This window comes from Microcaecilia unicolor, chromosome 7 (assembly GCF_901765095.1).
Source record: "Microcaecilia unicolor chromosome 7, aMicUni1.1, whole genome shotgun sequence".
NCBI lineage: Eukaryota > Metazoa > Chordata > Amphibia > Gymnophiona > Siphonopidae > Microcaecilia > Microcaecilia unicolor.
In genome coordinates this window covers 280,176,293-280,195,400 of record NC_044037.1, presented here as the reverse complement: position 1 = coordinate 280,195,400, position 19,108 = coordinate 280,176,293, and the positions used below count along the sequence as shown (strand labels likewise).

At 45.2% G+C, this 19,108-nt stretch overlaps 1 protein-coding gene across 1 annotated transcript in view; it reads left to right on the top strand.

The window, feature by feature from the left end:
* KALRN (kalirin RhoGEF kinase) overlaps positions 1-19,108 on the top strand; it is a 1,371,746-nt gene that overhangs the window by 516,521 nt on the left and 836,117 nt on the right. The window contains exon 3 of the mRNA XM_030208706.1: positions 11,691-11,805. Within this exon, the coding sequence (XP_030064566.1) occupies positions 11,691-11,805 (115 nt within the window). The remainder of the gene's footprint in view (positions 1-11,690; positions 11,806-19,108) is intronic.

The window sequence follows — 19,108 nt, the reverse complement described above, 5'->3', positions numbered from 1 at the left end:
GGTTGTGCCCCACTGGCAACGAGTCTCCCTGGTACTGAGATGAGCAGTAGGTCCGAGCTGGCAGAATGCTGTACAATGCCCTCTTTCAGCCACATTCAAGGGAAGAACTAAGTTGTCTAATGTGGCTAACACAGGAAAGGGAACTAAAACTGGCTTACAAAAATGGCCACTATCGCATGGACTACAACAGGAAACACAACAGGGCACACTCTGACCTAGTAGGCAGGGGGAAAAGCACCATGGGAGAAGAGCCTACCAACTACCAACATTGTGAGACTGTAACATAAGCTAATGAAATCACGGAGCCCAATACCCTACACCCACCACAATACAATGCTGATGTGACCCTGTTCTGCACCCGAGAGCCACATCTGACCTAGGGAAAGACTGTGACAGGATCCAACACATTCTGTTGTCATGGAGGTGGGTACGGCATTTGAGGCTGGCATAGAGGCTGGAAAAAAAGTTTTTAAAGTGGGGTTTTTTTTTGGTGGGAGGGGGTTAGTAACCACTGGGGGAGTCCGGGGAGGTCATCCCAGATTCCCTCCAGTGGTCATCTGGGCAGTTGGGGCACTTTTTTTGGGACTTGTTCATGAAAAAAAGGGTCCAAAAAAAGTGACCCAAAATCACGGTAAAAACGCCTTTTTTTTTTTTTTTCGATTATCAGCCCATCTCTCCTCGGCTGATAACCACGCCCCAGTCCCGCCTCCACCACGCCTCCGACACACCCCCATCAACTTTATTCGTTTCCGCGACGGACTGCAGTTGGAAACGCCCAAAATCGGCTTTCGATTATACCGATTTGGGCGCCTTTGCGAGACAAACGTCTATCTCCCGATTTAGGTCGCACTATAGGCATTTTTCTCTTTCGAAAATAAGCTGGATAGTATACTACTTACAATGCCAACACAATACGTAATAGAACATTTTCAATGACAGTGTAGGTTATAAGCAAGGGTGGAACAAATAAATAGGTAAGAGAGTAAGAGGAGTTAGAAAATACGGGGACTAATTTAAAGAAAGGTGCATATAGTAGATGATGACGGCAGAAAAAGATCTGCACGGTCCATCCAGTCTGCCCAAGAAGATAAATTCATATGTGCTACTTTTTTATTTGTACTGTCCTCTTCAGTGCACAGACCGTATAAGTCTGGCAAGCCCTATCCCCGCCTCCCACCACCAGCTCTGGCACAGACCGTATAAGTCTGCCCAGCACTATCCCCGCCTCCCAACTACCAGTCCCGCCTCCCACCACCGGCTCTGGCACAGACCGTATAAGTCTGCCCAGCACTATCCTCGCTGCCCAACCACCAGCCCCGGCACAGACCGTATAAGTCTGCCCAGCACTAGTCCCACCTCCCAACCACCAGCCCTAGCACACACCGTATAAGTCTGCCCAGCACTAGCCCCGCCTCCCAACCACCAGCTCTACCACCCATTCTAGGCTAAGCTCGGAGAGATGGTTAAATATTATATCAGCTAGGGTAGGAGTGGATAAACATGTCTGCTGCGATCCTCCCCCACCCTGGAGCATCTCCTCTCAAATTGACTAAAAGTACAGGCCTGCAGACAGCATCAAGATTTGAGCCTCGGGCCTGCTGCAATGTGTGGATTCAGAGGGACATGGTCCTGAATTGAACCTGACCCAATGCTTAGAGGCAACTGGAGGGATGACTTTACCCCTGCCAATTCTTTCTTCTTTAGTTCTCCCAGGTACTCTAACTCCAGAGGCAGATCAGGCTGACTGACATTGATTTAGCCCACCTTGATAACTGTTGTCTGGCATCTGGCTATAGTTTTTTTTTTTTTTTTTTTGGGGGGGGGGGGGGGGGGGCTCCAGTTCCACCCTCTATCCTGGAGGAGCATCAGGCTCCTCAGCTGACCTACAGGACTGTGTCCACCTGGAGTAGTAAAGGCTTACCAAAACCTCCTGATTGCTCTGCTCCTTGCTGACAGTCCCCTATGCCTTACCTGTCATCTTATACACTTCTCAGGGGTCTATTTCCCTTTCCAAGCCAGACCCTAAGGACTCTGAGTTGCCTCATCTGGCAGCGCTTCCTCCTTCTGGAATGTTCTCTGTCTGTCTGTCAGGCTAACTGCTCTGTATTGCAGGGCTCCTTCTGAGTGTATGGACTCCTTACTCCATCACAGCAAATCACAAAATTGTCTTTCTTGTCTCCACTTACAAATCTCTTTTTTTTTTTCTCTCTAGGCTTTTTACCCTCCAACAAATTCCTCTCCATTTCCTATGTTGTTCTTATTTTCCCTGACTTGATTTCTTCTCTTCTCCCTTATGTTAACCTTTGAACCACCAGCTATTTACAATGACCAGGTCAAATGGTTAATTACGGTGAGCAACGATCAATTCCGAGGTCGTTGAAATGATTACAGTTTAGTAGATGTGCTATAATGTACTCTGACATTAGTACACCCTAGCAAAATAGCCATTCTCCAGCTTTGTACGGAGAGCGTATAGCTATCCATGGATGACATAAAAATTAAGAAACCATTGGTAGGATGATTTCCCAGGAGACATTTGTATTAACAGACAAAATCAGAGTTTCGACTTCGTTTCATCCTTATCAGTGAACATTGGATAAATCTTCCTATTATAAGCTTGTTTGCTCAAAAGTCCACATTTCATAGAGAAATAGGTCACCTTCCTTTACTTATACAGTTGCCCAAAGCAAGGATAACTTAAGCCTGTATTTTGCCTCCCTCAAGGGAAATTAAACCACTGTTAAGTTGTAGAAATAGACACTGTCTGCTGTTATTATTGCTAGTGATAATAAAATGGATTTTGGTAAATTCTTATCAAAAGAGCTTAATTAACAAAGATTGCATGCGAACGAGTGGGGCAGAGATGCATGTAAGCCTGTTCTTTAAAACCTCAACATATGCTTGGTAGAATGCAGGGGCGTAGCCAGACACCCAATTTTGGGTGGGCCTGGGCCCAAGATGGGTGGGCAGAAGAACTCCGCCTTGTCCCACAAGTGATTTGGTCTCTCCCTCTCTTGCCTGCATTCCATATGGTCTTTCAAGCGTCCCCCTCCCCCGCATATCTTAATAGCAGATTTTCACTGGCAGCGAGCAGCAACTAATACACACTGCTCATGTTGGCCCCACAGCCTTCCCTCTAATGCAACTTCCTGTTTCTGCATAGGTGGGAATACATCAGAGAGAAGGCTGTGGGGCTGGTGCAAGTAGGGTTACCATATTTTGTCCCCCAAAAAGGAGGAGACATGACCCACCCTCACCACACGCCCCACCCCCTTTCACACCCCACCCCGCCCCTTTCGCGCCCTCGCTCCATCCCCTGTCACATTTTCCCCTCCCTCCGTCACACACCCCATCACCCCCCTTCCCTGTCACCCCCTCCCCTTACCTTACTACTGCCCTGTGGTCTAGTGACCTCTTCGGGGCAGGAAAAAGCCCCCTCTTTCCTGCTCGGAGCACTGCCCTGCATGCATCCTTCCTGTTGGTGATCTCGGCACAGATTCAAAATGGCTGCCGAGAATTGAAGTCTCGCGAGGTCACTTCAACTCTCGGCGGCCATTTTGAATCGGCGCCGAGATCACCAACAGGAAGGATGCATGCAGGGCAGCGCTCCGGGCAGGAAAGAGGGGACTCTTTCCTGCCCTGAAGGTGGAAGAGGTCACTAGACCACCAGGGCAGTAGTAACTAAGGGGAGGGGAGGCTAGCAATCTGCCCATTTGTCCGGATTTCTGGACAAACGGGCAGGATGGCAAAACCCGCCCGGTTGCCCGGACATGTCCTCACAAAGAGGACATGTCCGGGTAAAACCGGACATATGGTAACCCTAGGTGCACGCAGTATGTATCAGTTGCTGCTCGCTGCAGGTGACGATCTGCAATTTAAAAGGTATGCAGGAGGGACAGTTGTTGGGTGTTTTCAGCTGGTGGGGCTTGGGGATCCCTGCCAGCCACATCATAGATGTGCTGCTACTGGGTGGGCCTGAGCTCAAAGTAGATGGGCCTTGGCCCACCCTTGTCTATGCCACTGGTAGAATGTGTGCCGTTCCCTCAGCATGCAGCATGCCTTTCTCTCCCCTGCCATGGTGATTATTAGCCAGGCTTACACCTATGTTTACTAAGGTGCGCTATGGGCACGTTAGCATTGCATTTTGAACGCGTGTAAATGGTTTATGCATGTTAAATGCTAACGTGCCCATAGAAATGTATAGGCGCGTTAGCGTTTTAAAGTGCCTTAAATTTAACGCACCTTTAGTAAACATAGCCCTTAAAATGTTCTGATTTCATTTAATAAGGGCAACTCGTAAGGAGGAAAATATTCCATTCTGTTCTGAAGATTGAAAATGTTTCTTTTTTTTCTTCGAGCTGTGGAAATGGAAATCCTTGGGTTTTGTAACGCAGATTCAAGTCTTTATCAGTTTCATGATTTTCACATGATACCAACATGATGATAAAATGATTTTCATGCTGTCCCAGTTGCTGGCTGTTTTTTTTTTTTGTTTATTTATGTATTTATTTTTTGGTTCTGCTAGTTTCCTCCTGCTCCTTTGTACTTCTAGCTCAGTCGAAAGCAGGGCTGAGATCTGGCCCCAGGACCCTTCATCTGCAACCATCTAGGGAACTTTTGCCCCTGATTTATATCTTCCTCCCCCTCTACCAATAGGTATCTAGTGATCCTGAAAGCTGTAATCATGGGCTCTGAATGTGACAACTTGGTGTCACCTTTGAGTGATGATCATAACTCTCTCCTTCTCCCCCTGCCCAGGGATGAGAACATTGTCTTTATAGCCTCAGCTGATCTGGTAGAGATGGGACTGAGGGGCATGTGAATGGGGCAGCTGTTCTGGGCATGAAGCATGAAGTGGGAATGTGTGTCAGGCTTTAATCTCTGACCCCAACCCCACAAAAATTCCCTGATGACCCATAGATATATATTTTATGTTACCAATAAATTGTAATATATTTCCAAAGTATGGCATTCTTCTCTTATATTGTCAGCAAAACCTTTGTGAGAACCCTTTTCGTTGTTTTGGGACAACTTTAAGGCAAATCATACTCCAAACAGATGAGACAAGCCACAAACTCTAACCAGAGTAATTATTAGCTAATTTGCTTGTTAGCTAATCACCTTATTAGCCCTACAGATCCTCTCCCACAAAAATTTCCTGGTGTCTCAGTGGGCTCCAGACCACCAATACCTTCAACTACCCTAGACTCCTGCACCCCCCCCCCCCCCCCACTACTCACTGTGGCTGTCTGGTCCAGGGATCCCCAAGTCAGAGTATCCTTGGCCAGGGCACCCCCGGCCCAGATACCTGGCACAGAGAGGGCCTTGAGCATAAAGATTCTATAGTGGTAGAACTCCCTGGACCAATTATACTTACCTGGTCTGGGAAGACTTTTAATGGCGTTCTTCCCTCACCACTGCCATCTTGAAAAATGATGGCACCTAACTGCATGTGGTGCCTGGGAGGCATTTTCTTATTTGGCAAACTGACCTCTTGCAGTGTATCCCATCATACCACTAGGGATCAGGACCTACCATTTTCCAAGATGGCAGCGGTGAGGGAAAGACACTGCTGAATGCCTCCCTAGTTCAGATAAGTACTATTGATCTGGGAGGGTTCAGATTTATTTATTTATTTATTTGTTGCATTTGTATCCCACATTATCCCACCTCTTTGCAGGCTCAATGTGGCTTGCAATACATCATGAATAGTAGGAATACACGATGAAGTGTACATTTAGTAATGGCAGAAGTGTTTTGGTACATGATAGTGAAATGACATGGTAATATTATAACAAGCAAACATAATAAGAGATATATAGGAGAAGTATAAGAATTAAGGAGAGTGTGCATTTAGTGATAACAAAAGATTTTTGGGTAACATGATGCTGAGAATAAAGATGGTAGTAGTTTGACAACCAAATAGGGTTGGGGCATTTCTGGATATGTGTATAGCGTTCATGTTTGTTGATCATTTTTGTATGTCTTGTTGAAGAGGTGGGTCTTCAGTAGACTTCGGAAGTTAACTTGTTCATAGGTTTTTAGGTTTCGCGGCAACGCATTCCAGACTTGTGTGCTCAGGTAGGAAAAGGTTGACGCATGCATTAGTTTGTATTTGGGATTTGGGAAGTGAAGATTAAGGAATGTATGGGATGATTTTTTAGCATTCCTGGGTGGTAAGTCCATCAGATCTGTCATGTAGGCTGGTGCTTCTCCGTGAATGATTTTGTGAACTAAGGTGCAAATTTTGAACGTGATACGTTCTTTGAATGGGAGCCAGTGCAGTTTTTCTTGTAGAGGTTTGGCCCTTTCGTATTTTGTTTTATCGAATATGAGTCTAGCTGCTGTATTCTGGGCTGTCTGAAGTTTCTTGGTTATTTGTTCTTTGCAGTCAGCGTAGAGTGCATTGCAGTAGTCTAGATGACTGAGTACCATTGATTGTACCAGGTTGCGGAAGACAGTTATTGGGAAAAAAAGGTCTTACTCTTTTTAGTTTCCACATTGCGTAGATCTTCCCTGTGCTGTTTACCTGGACCAATGGTGCCTGACTCGGGTGGGGGGAAGGCTGTTTGTAGAAGTTTCATGGGATCTGGGGTGTTAGGGGAGGGACAGAGGGTTATCTGGGGGGACTGCACAGCCCTGGCATCCTTTATCTCTTACTCCAGCCTTGAGCTGCAATAGAGTAAAATAAATCTCACTAGATTTTAGTGCATTTTTTTTACATTGGGCGCAATTTCAAATGTAGCCTTTGCATTCCCACTGTGCTACCCTTTACTGCTCATTTTCCTGTGCTAAAATTTTTTTCCTTCATTGGAAGTAAGATTAGCACAGGAAGAGCTTGAGGGGTCTTTTCACAAAGGCGCGCTGAAAAGTGATTTGCGGTAGTGTAGGCGCGGGGTTTGGGCACACACAGAATCATTTTTCAGCGTGCCTGTAAAAAAGGCCTTTTTTTCTTTCCCCGAAAATGGACGTACGGGAAAATCGAAATTGCCACGCGTCCATTTTGGGTCTCTGACCTTACCGCCAGCCATAGACCTAGCGGTAAAGAATTAGGGCGGTAAGGGCCTAAGAGCGTCAGATGCCACTTGGCCCGTGTCCGAAAATAAAAATGATTTTTCAGACGCGCATAGTGAACGTGCGCCAAAAATGAAATTACTGCAAGAGCCACGCGGTAGTCGGGCGGTAAGTCCATTTTGGCATGCGTTGGGCGCGCGTAGTAAAAGAGGCCCTGAGTAAACTGCTACACTTACGGAAGCAGGATCCTAGTGTTTTCTTCCTTTTCTCCTTCATAGTTTCTTACCTTTTCTTCTGCCAGCTAGTGCTGATCTCCTCTCAGAGGTGCCCTGGCTCTTGCATCTTGATAGGCATGCAGTGCCGGCATGGTGGGAGGGGGTAAGGGGAAGCTTTGCAGAAGCTTTAGGGAAGGCAGGTGGCAGGACCCAAGTCTGCAGTAGTAGAAGAAAGATAGGGTGGGCTGGGAGAGAGGAGTGATGAGCTAGCACAAGATTGTAACAGCAGATGGAAGGGAGGACAGTTAGCCTTGTGAGGAGAGAGGTGAGGGAGAGATGCTGGATCTGTGAGAAGAGAGGTGAGGGAGAGATGCTGGATCTGTGAGGAGAGAGGTGAGGGAGAGATGCTGGATCTGTCAGGAGAGAGGTGAGGGAGAGATGCTGGATCTGTGAGGAGGAGGAGGGGTGAAAGAAATGCTGTATTAGGGAGCGTAGGGGTGGAGAGGAGAGAAAAAGAGAGAGACAGAGATGCTGGCGGGACCAGGGAGGGAGAGAGAGGTCAGGGACAAAAAAGAAATCAGCTTTTGAAATGTCAGTTTTGGGGGTCTTTCAGCAGCCTGCCTGACATTAAAAAAACCAGCCTGGCCAGCTCAAAACCCTAACAGTGACATCAGGAGAGAGACTAGACATCTGCATCAGACAATCTCCTGTACATTTTCTAATGGGTTAAATCTGTGGCAGTTGTCACAGCCATGGGATCACAGGAAACTGGAGGCTTTGAGTACATTCTTGTCTATTATCTGGTAAATGCAATATTCAGCATCTAACCGGCTTACGGGGCACAGCATCAAGATAGGCCTGATTTTTATGTGGTGCTATTTATGCTGTTACCTTAGTTGGTTAAGTGCTAAATATCGGCACTTAATTGACTTTGCTGACTCTGTCCCCGGAACCACCCCCAAAATAGACGGTTTTGAGATAGGCACTAACCAGTTAAGTTAGGTTCACCATATTTTGTCCTCTGAAAAAGAGGACGCATGTCACGCCCCTTGCCCTGGCCCTGCTCCACCCACACCACGCCCCTACCCCACCTGCACCACAACTTTCGGCGGCCATTTTGAATCCCGAGACCGTCACAGCAACAGGATGCAGGGCAAGGGCAGCACCCTGGGCAGGAAAGAGGGGGCTCTTTCCTGCCCCGAAGAGGTCATTAGACCACCAGGGCAGTAGATAGTAAGTAAGGGAGGGGAGGCTAGGATGGGTCCGCCCCGCCGCCCGCCCACCCGTTTGTCCAGAAATCCGGACAAACGGGCGGACTGGCAAAACCCGCCCGGACGCCCAGACATGTCCTTAAAAAGAGGACATGTCCGGGTAAATCCGGATGTATGGTAACCCTAAGTTAAGTGATGCTGAAAATTACTGGTTAGGCCCAAACAAGAGATGTAACCACCAGGAGCCATTCCTGGTTGGTTAAAACATTTTGAATATTGACCCAAACATGTTGGCACCTAGGTGCACAACTTACAGTATTCTGTAAGTTTGGCGCCTAAGCGTGTGCCCTGCTTGTGCCCTGCCCACATGCGTGCCCCCTTTCTAGTGACATGCTAAAACACTCAGGCACTACTTATACAATATTGATTAACGGGCCCTTTTACTAAGCTGTAGTAAAAAGGGCCCTGCACTAGCAGTGGTCACCATTTTTTTCCATGTACCAGGTGCCCCTTCACCGCAACAGGTGAAAATAACTGACAAGGAAAATGGCCATGCAGTAAGTTCACACTTGCTGTGCAGCCATTTCAGGGGGAGCACTTACTGCCACCCATCGATGCGGCGGTAAGGGCTCCCACGCTAACCTGGCGGTAACTGGGCAGTGCACAACGCTGCCCGATTACCACCAGGTAACCCCCTGCGGAAATTCTTGTTCAATATTTTCATTAGCGCCAGAAATAGCGCATGCTGAGAGTGGAACTACCGCCGGCACCCGTGTTGGTGCAGCGTTAATTCCCGGTTGCCATGTGGCACCCCTTTAGTAAAAGGGCCCCTAGGTGCAGCTAGGCACCTACCTGCCGTTTATCCCCATTTGGGTGCCTACCTTCCTTTGAACACTTTAAATTAGGCACCTAATATAGAATTAGGGGGACAGGTTATAAAATTCTATAATTTACGCATGTGCTTGACAAATATTGGTATGGACTTTTACGTCAACTCTGGGGCTGAGGTAAATGTTCATACCTGCTACTTCTGGTAGCGTTTTATTTGTTTATTTAAAATATTTATAACCCGCACAATCCATAATGTTCTAGGCAGCTTAAAATTAAAACATTCATATTAAATCAACAGACAGAAATATAAATCTTATCAGACATCATCATATAAACAACAGTAAAACTGTCTCCGTCTTTAAAGAGATATCACAATGATGTTCCAATATAATCAATTTAACTACCATCCACACTGGCATTAGTCACCATGGGCGAGATTTTATATATGGCGCCTGAAAAATCTGCACTGAAAAAAATTACATCTAGGGTTATTCTCTAAAGTTCGCCTAACTTTTATAGAATAGATTTAAATTTCCACACAGTATATAGAGAACGCCAAGCAGCTCACTGCGTGACCAAATTTGGTTGCATCCATAGAGGCCACTTTTTAATTGATGTAAATCCCAACACCTAAATTAGGCGCAGATCAGGTAAATTCTATAATAATGTGCACAGATTTGAGAAATGCCCACACCCTGCCCATGGCCACACCTCCTTTTCAACTACGCGACTTAGAATTAGGCGCACCATGTTATAGAATACACTTAGCAAGTTCTGCGCATCAATCTCAATACCAATTAGTGCTCGTTGCTTGTTAACATTGAATTAACAGCGCTGATTAGCTAGTTAACCAATTAAGTTATGCACATTATTATAGAATACGCATCAGTTTCTGCACGGATTTTCAGGCGCCATATATAGAATCCAGGGGCATATGCTACCCGAAACAATAAAGTTTTTAATTCTCGCTTAAACTGATCAACAGTCATTTTGGTCCCCAAACCTTAAAAATCGACATATGATATTCATCTAATTTGATAACCTTACCGATGGCACATCCAAAAGGTTATGGTGGAGGACTTCAAAGCTCTGGATGGTTGATACATACTCAAAGTTGATGCAATCAAGGGAGAAACTAGGTTATTCTATACCTTAAATATTAGCAATAAAATGTTTAACACAATTCTCTGCTTCATGGGAAGCCAAGGAAAAGTTTTTTTTAAATTGGGGAAATATGTGTATGCCAAAGATAACCAAAAATAACTCAAGCTGAGGCATTTTGAGCCACCTGTAAAACATTTAGAAGCATTTTATAATAAGTGGGTGCATGTCACTTGTCTCAGGGGTCCTTTTACTAAGGTGCACCAAAAAATGGCCTGCGCTGGTGTAGACACATGTATTGGACGTCAACAGGTCCATTTTTCAGTGTGCCTGCAAAAAAAGGCCTTTATTTTTTTGGCCGAAAATGGACGTGCGGCAAATTAAAAATTGGTGCGCGTCTATTTTGGGCCTGAGACCTTACCGCCACCCATTGACCTAGCGGTAAGGTCTCATGCGTTAACCGGGCGGTAATGGTCTACACGCATACAATGCCGATTACTGCCTGGTTAGCGCCACACGCCGGAAAATTTCCAGTGCGCTTAGTGGACGTGCGTAAAAAAATGTAATTACCGCCCGGGTCACGCGGTAGTCGGGCGGTAGTTCAAAAGTGACGCACCTAGGACGGGCATATGCACCTACGCGGCTTAGTAAAAGGGCTCCTTAATAAAAAAAATTCTCAACATAGGCACCCCCTTATAAAATGATCCTTGTTCAGTTCTGTTTAGTCATTACATCTTGCAGGACCTGCTATGAGGTATGTAAACTCTAAATTCCATCTTTCTTAATCATCATTAAGTCAAAACAAATTAATTCCAGCCTCTAAAGGTCTACACTAGCATCGAGCAGTTCTGGGTGGTTGTCTAAAGTGCCCAATGCATCAAAAGGTTTCAGAAGATTTTAGTGACACTTAGAATTTTCCAGCCACTAGATGGATTAAAATGCCTTGCTGTGCATGTAAATGTTAATTATGGACTAAATAATGGCTAAAAATTGCTTAGAGAAAGATTTTTAGCATCTCGATGTTTGACGTTTGAGCATTAGTCTTCTTGGTAATAAAATTTCAGCAGCAGTGACAGTTAATGAATATTAACTTACAAACTGACAGGACTATATTAAGATAAAGAGGAGAGCTGTCAATTAGGAGTCTCCCTGTCTTTTTCCATTTGAGCTTCAACAGTGTATTCTTCAATTAAGAAACTTGGGAATCTAAAACCATGACAAGGACACTACCGGCCTGTATTTAACTCAGTGTACATTCTTTTTTGACATCTGCTTCCTGACAGATTTCTCACCATCCTTTTTTTCTTTATTTGTTTAGGTGGCCGTGACAAACGAGGTGGGCCCATCTTGACCTTTCCAGCCCGAAGCAATCATGACAGAATAAGGCAGGAAGACCTTCGGAAACTTGTGACGTATTTGGCCAGCGTGCCAAGGTAAAGCTGTTAGGAAAAACCCGGAAAACCGTGGTGATCTTCAAAATTGATGGCCTCTAAGGAGTCATTTTTAGTATCTGATGTGCAGGAGTCCATTTCCAGGGGTAAAGCTCTGTTACTTCCCCCAGAAATGCTTTGAAAATGACCTTCCTCTGCAAAAAGGTTAACTAGCATAGAATCAGTAATTTAATTCACTTTTAGGGGCCCTTTTACTAAAGTTTAGCATGTCATTTTGGAGATCGCTACATCTATACTTAGGGATTCTTCTTGGTTATCATGTAGTCTTTTCTTGGACAGGAGTCTTGCTGAATAAATGGGAGGTATATGGGGCCTTGGATAAAAAATTTGCGCTTACTACTTTGTAAAGCTTTTTGCATTGGAGAAGAAGTGCATTCTTAAGCATTGGATGCAGGAGGAGCCTCCCTCTTTTCGATGCTGGAGAAACAGACAGCATTGTCTTCATAGTAACATATAGTAACATAGTAGATGACGGCAGAAAAAGACCTGCACGGTCCATCCAGTCTGCCCAACAAGATAAACTCATATGTGCTACTTTTTGTGTATACCTTACCTTGATTTGTACCTGTCCTTTTCAGGGCACAGACCGAATAAGTCTGCCCAGCACTATCTCCGCCTCCCAACCACCAGCCCCGCCTCCCACCACCGGTTCTGGCACAGACTGTATAAGTCTGCCCAGCACCATCCCCACCTCCCAACCACCAGTCCCGCCTCCCACCACCGGCCAGAGTTTCTAGGAATTCCCCCAAAGGAAGAAGAGTGTTTATATCTATATGGAACTATTATTTGTAAACTATCTCCCACAAAGCAAGAAGCACTGTATTAAATAGGGTTCAGAATGTTTCCTAAGTTGGTTCTGTTCTATAAGGGGCTGAGTTGGGGTTCTCTGCTTGGGTAGGGGAGGGTGGATTGGGAAGGGAAGGGAAATGGGACTTGATATACCACCTTTCTGTGGTATTCTGCAACTACATTCAAAGCGGTTTACATATATACAGGTATTTATTTTGTACCTGGGGGAATATGACGTTACTGTTTCAAAGATGGCCTGGGGTCATAAGAGTCCAGATGCCGGGTCATCTTAGTGTTTGTTTAAGATATGGGTTACGGTAGGGTTGTGGGGAGGGGGTGATCTTGAATATAACTGTTACATTTGGACGGAAACTAGGGTAGTGAGGGTGGAGAGCGGTGGGAGGTTTTTCACAAAACATAAAAAAGGGATCATGCGTTATTCAGTTTTTTTGCTTATTATTCTGTTATGCTTGCTCACTGTTATGTAACTGCTTGCTGTCTTTGTCTGGACTTGTTGTTCAATTGTTAGATGCTGGCTTTGTTTGATCCTGAATAAAAACCGTTAAACCATAAAGCTTAGCACGTGTTAACAGAATTAGAACGTGCTAAATGCTAAGAAGTCCATAGGGATAAAATGGGCTTCTTAGCATTTAGAGGTGAATTCTATATATGGAACCAAAAAAAATCAGTAACAAAAAAAGCACTAGTCGATAAACCGTGCTTAAAGTTAGGCGCAGTTTATAGAATAGTGCCTAACTTCAGACGTGGCCATTTGCAGTATCTGAAACGTAGTGCAATGTAGGCACGCATCCCCGTTATTCTATAACAAAGCGATTACATTTTAGGAATGCCCCCGTTCCACCCATGACCCTCCCATTTCCACGCCCCCTTTTTCACATCGCGTGTAAAGTTCAATTCACTTTAATTAGTGCCAATAATTGCTTGTTAAAAATCCAATTATTGGCACTAATTAGCTTGTAATTGAATTAAATTGCACACGTGCCCAAATTTACACACACAATATTTGGCGACTTTTACAGAATTAGGGGGTTATTGTACACTAATTCCATTAGTCCATGCTAAGCTTTAATAAAAGAACCCCATGAATAGTACATTTCTGGTATCCTATTTTGAAATGCGTATGTTCCAAGATTCCCTAGTATGAGATTTGATAGTTAGACCCTGAGCACATTGCAAATTGGGGCTTTGTAGTCCTTGGGGTGAAAAGGGCAGTACCATGATGATAACAGAACTTTTCAGAATTAATAAGGATACTTCCAAGTCGTTCAAAATTGACATACAATCCTGTGTAATTTCTATTTCAAAGCAAACGTTGGCTTTAGAGGCCCATATACTAATGGTTTATTCCCTTTTTTGTCTATGGGAGAACTCCATGTACTAATGGTTTACCCCCTTTTTTGTCTGAGAGAACTCCATGTACTGGTGGTTTACTACTACTACTACTACTTAACATTTCTAAAGCGCTACCAGGGTCACGCAGCGCTGTACAATTTAACAAGGAAGGACAGTCCCTGCTCAATGGAGCTTACAATCTAAAGGACAAAGTATGCATTCAATCAAATTGGGGCAGTCTAGGTTTCCTGAATAGAGGTAAATGGTTATGTGCCGAAAGCTACATTGAAGAGGTGGGCTTTGAGCAAGGATTTGAAGATGGGCAGGGAGGGGGCTTGGCGTATGGGCTCAGGAAGTTTATTCCAAGCATAGGGTGAGGTGAGGCAGAAAGGGCGGAGCCTGGAGTTGGCGGTGGTGGAGAAGGTGGAAATGGTTTACTCCCTTTTTTGTCTATGGGAGAACTCCATGTACTAATGGTTTACTCCCTTCTTTTGTCTGTGCGAGAACTCCATGTACTAATGGTTTACTCCCTTCTTTTGTCTGTGCGAGAACTCCATGTACTAATGGTTTACTCCCTTTTTTGTCTGTGAGACAACTCCATGTACTAATGGTTTACCCCCTTTTTTGTCTATGGGAGAAGTGCTTGTTAAATAGAACCTTAGTCAGAGGAGTCACAGTTGATCTGATATATTCTGTTTGGTTTGATCAAATCCTGTTTTGTCTCATGGCCCATTACAACTCTGTCCACTATGAGTACAGTGCTCTGCATTTCAAAGTCTTTATACAAATGTTAATTTTGTGGGGCTAATGGATCTTTCAACACTGTCAGTTTTTTGTTGTTTCACACTTTTATATGTTGATATAAAGTCTCAAGTCTTGATGTCTCCTGAGTTTGATTTACATCTCCTGACAGGTGCTATTTACCTTTTAGGCAGCTGGAAAATAAAACCCCCTAATATATGACCTTTATTCTGATTTAAAAAGCAGCAGTGCGCCTTCGGCACGACTTATTTTATATGGATTACAGAATAGAACTCGACACTTTTGACACAAAAATGATTATATATCTCACAAGTACAGTAAATTATTTTTCTTTTTGGTGTTCTTTTCTTCTCATTTCATATCTCTCCCTGATTATGTGAAAGGCCATTTTAAATCATATTTTTTTTATTTCTGGATAATAATAATAATAATAATAAAACACAGAACAATAACTGTGGATTCAGTACAAACAGTAAAAACAGTTCAACTAGCATGTAACATCGCAGCGGTAACTGTTCACACGGTTTATCAGATTGTTCTTCCAAGCTGTTACCTGAAGTGTCAGTCCGGTCACTGGTAACTGATGGGGGTCGGTGTTATAGTGGATTGCTGCACACAGCCATTTGATGCTTTCCGAATCACTCCATCATTGTCATCTGCATCATTCAATTTTCTCTGAAGAAAGCTGGACCGAGTGCTTTGGCCCCTTTTCTGCCGAGCTCACCTCTGCCAGAAATGCTTAGGATTCACAGGAGCATGTCTGGGTCTGCACACAAACAGATTACACAGAATTTGGGCTTCTGTCACTCGCAAAAAGGGAAGTTGATGACCAATCACTTCTGTGGCCTCCCCCTGTACTTACCCCCCCCCCCCAGCCAATCCTCCCCTCCCTGCCCCCTCCTTTCCCCCAGCTGCCCATTCAATATCCAGACCGTCATTTCTTCCGAAAAGGGAAATAGTTTATTTGTAATAACGATGAGGCTGCAGTACTGTAACATTGTAACATAGTAGATGACGGCAGATAAAGACCTGCACGGTCCATCCAGTCTGCCCAAGAAGATAAATTCATATGTGCTACTTTTTTATTTGTACTGTCCTCTTCAGGGCACAGACCGTATAAGTCTGGCCAGCCCTATCCCCGCCTCCCAACCACCAACCCCGCCTCCCACCACCAGCTCTGGCACAGACCGTATAAGTCTGCTCAGCACTGGCAAGAAACTCAACAATTCAGCCTCATACAATACGATCAAATTCTTGATAGTCTAACAATGTACAACATTTGAACCTCAACTCTACAATGCTGCCTATTGGGATAGCCTATGAGCCACACTCCATCTGTGGTCAGGTACCAGCTATATCACCATTACACCCACTTAATATTTTCCACTGATCACTGCTGGGTCCTATGGGCACCACTGTGCCGTCATATGGATGCCTAGGATCCTATGAATCATGTCCCTAACCCTCTTACCCCCAGTGTGGTCTGATATAAATTTTGTATTTTCCAGAGCTCCATTGTCCATAATTTGCTCTATAGCCATAATTTGCTCCCTAGACATACCCATCTGGCTACCAGTGGTCGCAGCACTGATCCAAAAGGAGTGAGTGATGAAACGCTTGCCTGCCATACCCATGGTGGCCAACCCAAGGATGAGAACCTTGGAGAACTGGTAGCGGGTTAGTGGTCTGCCATTACTGTGGACCAGGAGCCACGGAGGAGATTGTGGGCAAATAGCCATGTAAATGACTAAATTCTTTACAGGGCAGGTGACAGAGCCTGGTAGTCTACCCAGAGTGACAACCCCTACCCTGGGCTCTTTGATTGGTTTTTGATCTGCGTATGGTGATATATAACCTACTAGCTTGTATGGACACATCATGAAGAAGCTTGGTAGGCTCCTGCTGCATGGAGTTGGATGGGACCAGCTCGCTGATCTGTAGAGCAGCGAAGAATGCTAATGAAAAGGCATACCTGAACAGGCTGGTTTCAAAGGGATCATTGCAGATGGCCACAAGGGAGGCTATGAGTGTGGCTAGCCTGTCATGTGTGATGGGGTGTCTACAGTCAGGACTTGTTGGTGTATTATGTGCTCAGCCCTTCATGAGCTGCCTGACTGCAAAGTGACGTGGGGTTATCAGCCTTAAGGAAAAAATTGATGGCCACTAAGTGCAAGCACACTGCAGCCATGCCAACGCCCATGGCCTTAGCCTGTAGCACAAAGTGGATGATGGTCCTGACTTGGAACCAAGCCTTCTAGGGGAGCTGTTGTGTCTTGCAGAAATCCACAAACTTCCTAAAGAAGGTCATGTCCTTCTTCCCTGTGGCATCAGATATGGAAACCAAAATTAATTGCCAAGCTTCAGGGGGCCAAACTGCTAAAGTGTTGTAGGGACAGGTGTTCTCTCGAGGTTGGCTGTTGGGTCGAGTCGGTGAAATTCTGCAAGCTTGGAGCGAGAAAGGAGATCTGCAATAGCATTATGCTCCCCTGGTATGTGTATAGCATAAAGTTAATGGTATTTTGCATGCAGATTAGTACCATCTCTCTCATAAGTTCAATTACTCTTTTATTACCCGAGGATAGCCTATTTATCACCTCAATCACTGTCATATTGTCTGACCTAAATACAATGTGCTTATTAACTAGGCCTGGGGCCCAAATTGTTAAAGCTACTAGTATAGGGAACATTTCCAAAAAGGTAATATCGCTGATCACCCCCACGTTGTGCCAGCCATTAGGTCAGCACTCCGAGCACCAGGACCCCTGACAATACATCCTGAAACCAATGCTACCAGATGCATCCGTGAATAGTTGCAGCTCCTTATTGCTAACCGGAGTGCCCTGCCAGAATGCCCTCTTGTTAAAGGAACATAGGAAAGATTCCCATAACCACAGGTCTTCCCGTATTGACCGAGTGATCCATATAAAATGGTGACTTTTTAAAAAATTGCCAATGCCAGGTGACAGGAAAATACGAGATCCATGGGAATAATTCTTGCTGCAAAAGCTAATAAGATTGGAGCTGCTTAAGAGTGGTCTATTTTGCCTGACAGAAATAGCCAATCTGTTCTTGTAGCTTAAGGACTTTGTCTTGAGGTAGTCTAGAGATTTGACAAGTGGCATCTAATTCAGTGCCAAGGAAAGTCAGGTAGGGTGTCGAGCCCACTGTTTTATCTGCTGCCAATGAGATGCCGAAACGTAGAGCAATCATTTGAAATTGAAACCTGTTCCTCAGACCCCATCCCCACCAACTTACTTAACACCGTCACTCCTACTATCACCCCCACCATCTGTCATATCCTCAACCTCTCTCTCTCCACTGCAACTGTCCCAGACACCTTCAAGCATGCCGTGGTCACACCACTCCTCAAAAAACCATCACTTGACCCTACCTGTCCCTCCAACTACCGCCCCATTTCCCTCCTACCCTTCCTCTCCAAGATACTTGAACGCGCCATTCACAGCCGCTGCATTGATTTTCTCTCCTCTCATGCCATCCTCGATCCGCTTCAATCCGGCTTTCGCCCCCTACACTCAACAGAAACAGCACTATCTAAAGTCTGCAATGACCTGTTCCTCGCCAAATCTAAAGGTCACTATTCAATCCTCATCCTCCTCGACCTATCCGCCGCTTTTGACACTGTCAATCACAACCTACTTCTCGACACACTGTCCTCCTTTGGATTCCAGGGCTCTGTCCTCTCCTGGTTCTCCTCTTATCTCTCCCATCGTACCTTGCACTCTCATGGCTCATCCTCCTCCCCTATCCCGCTCTCTGTTGGAGTTCCCCAGGGTTCTGTCCTTGGGCCCCTTCTTTTTTCAATCTACACCTCTTCCTTAGGCTCCCTAATCTCTTCTCATGGTTTCCACTATCATCTTTATGCTGACGACACCCAGCTTTATCTCTCCACACCAGAAATCACTGCGGAAACCCAGGCCAAAGTACTGGCCTGCCTACCCGACATTGCTGCCTGGATGTCCAACCGTCACCTGAAACTAAACATGGCCAAGACGGAACTTATTGTGTTCCCACCCAAACCCACTTCTCCCCTCCCTTCACTCTCTATCTCAATTGATAACACCCTCATCGTCCCTGTCTCATCTGCCCGCAACCTTGGTGTCATCTTCGACTCCTCCCTCTCCTTCTCTGCACATATCCAGCAGATAGCCAAGACCCGTCGCTTCTTCCTCTGTAACATTAACAAAATTCGCCCCCTCCTCTCCGAGCACACCACTCGAACTCTCATCCACTCTCTCATTACCTCTCGCCTCGACTACTGCAACCTACTCCTCACCGGCTTCCCACTTAGCCATCTATCCCCCCTTCAGTCCATCCAGAACTCGGTCGCACGTCTTATCTTCCGCCTCAACCGATATACTCA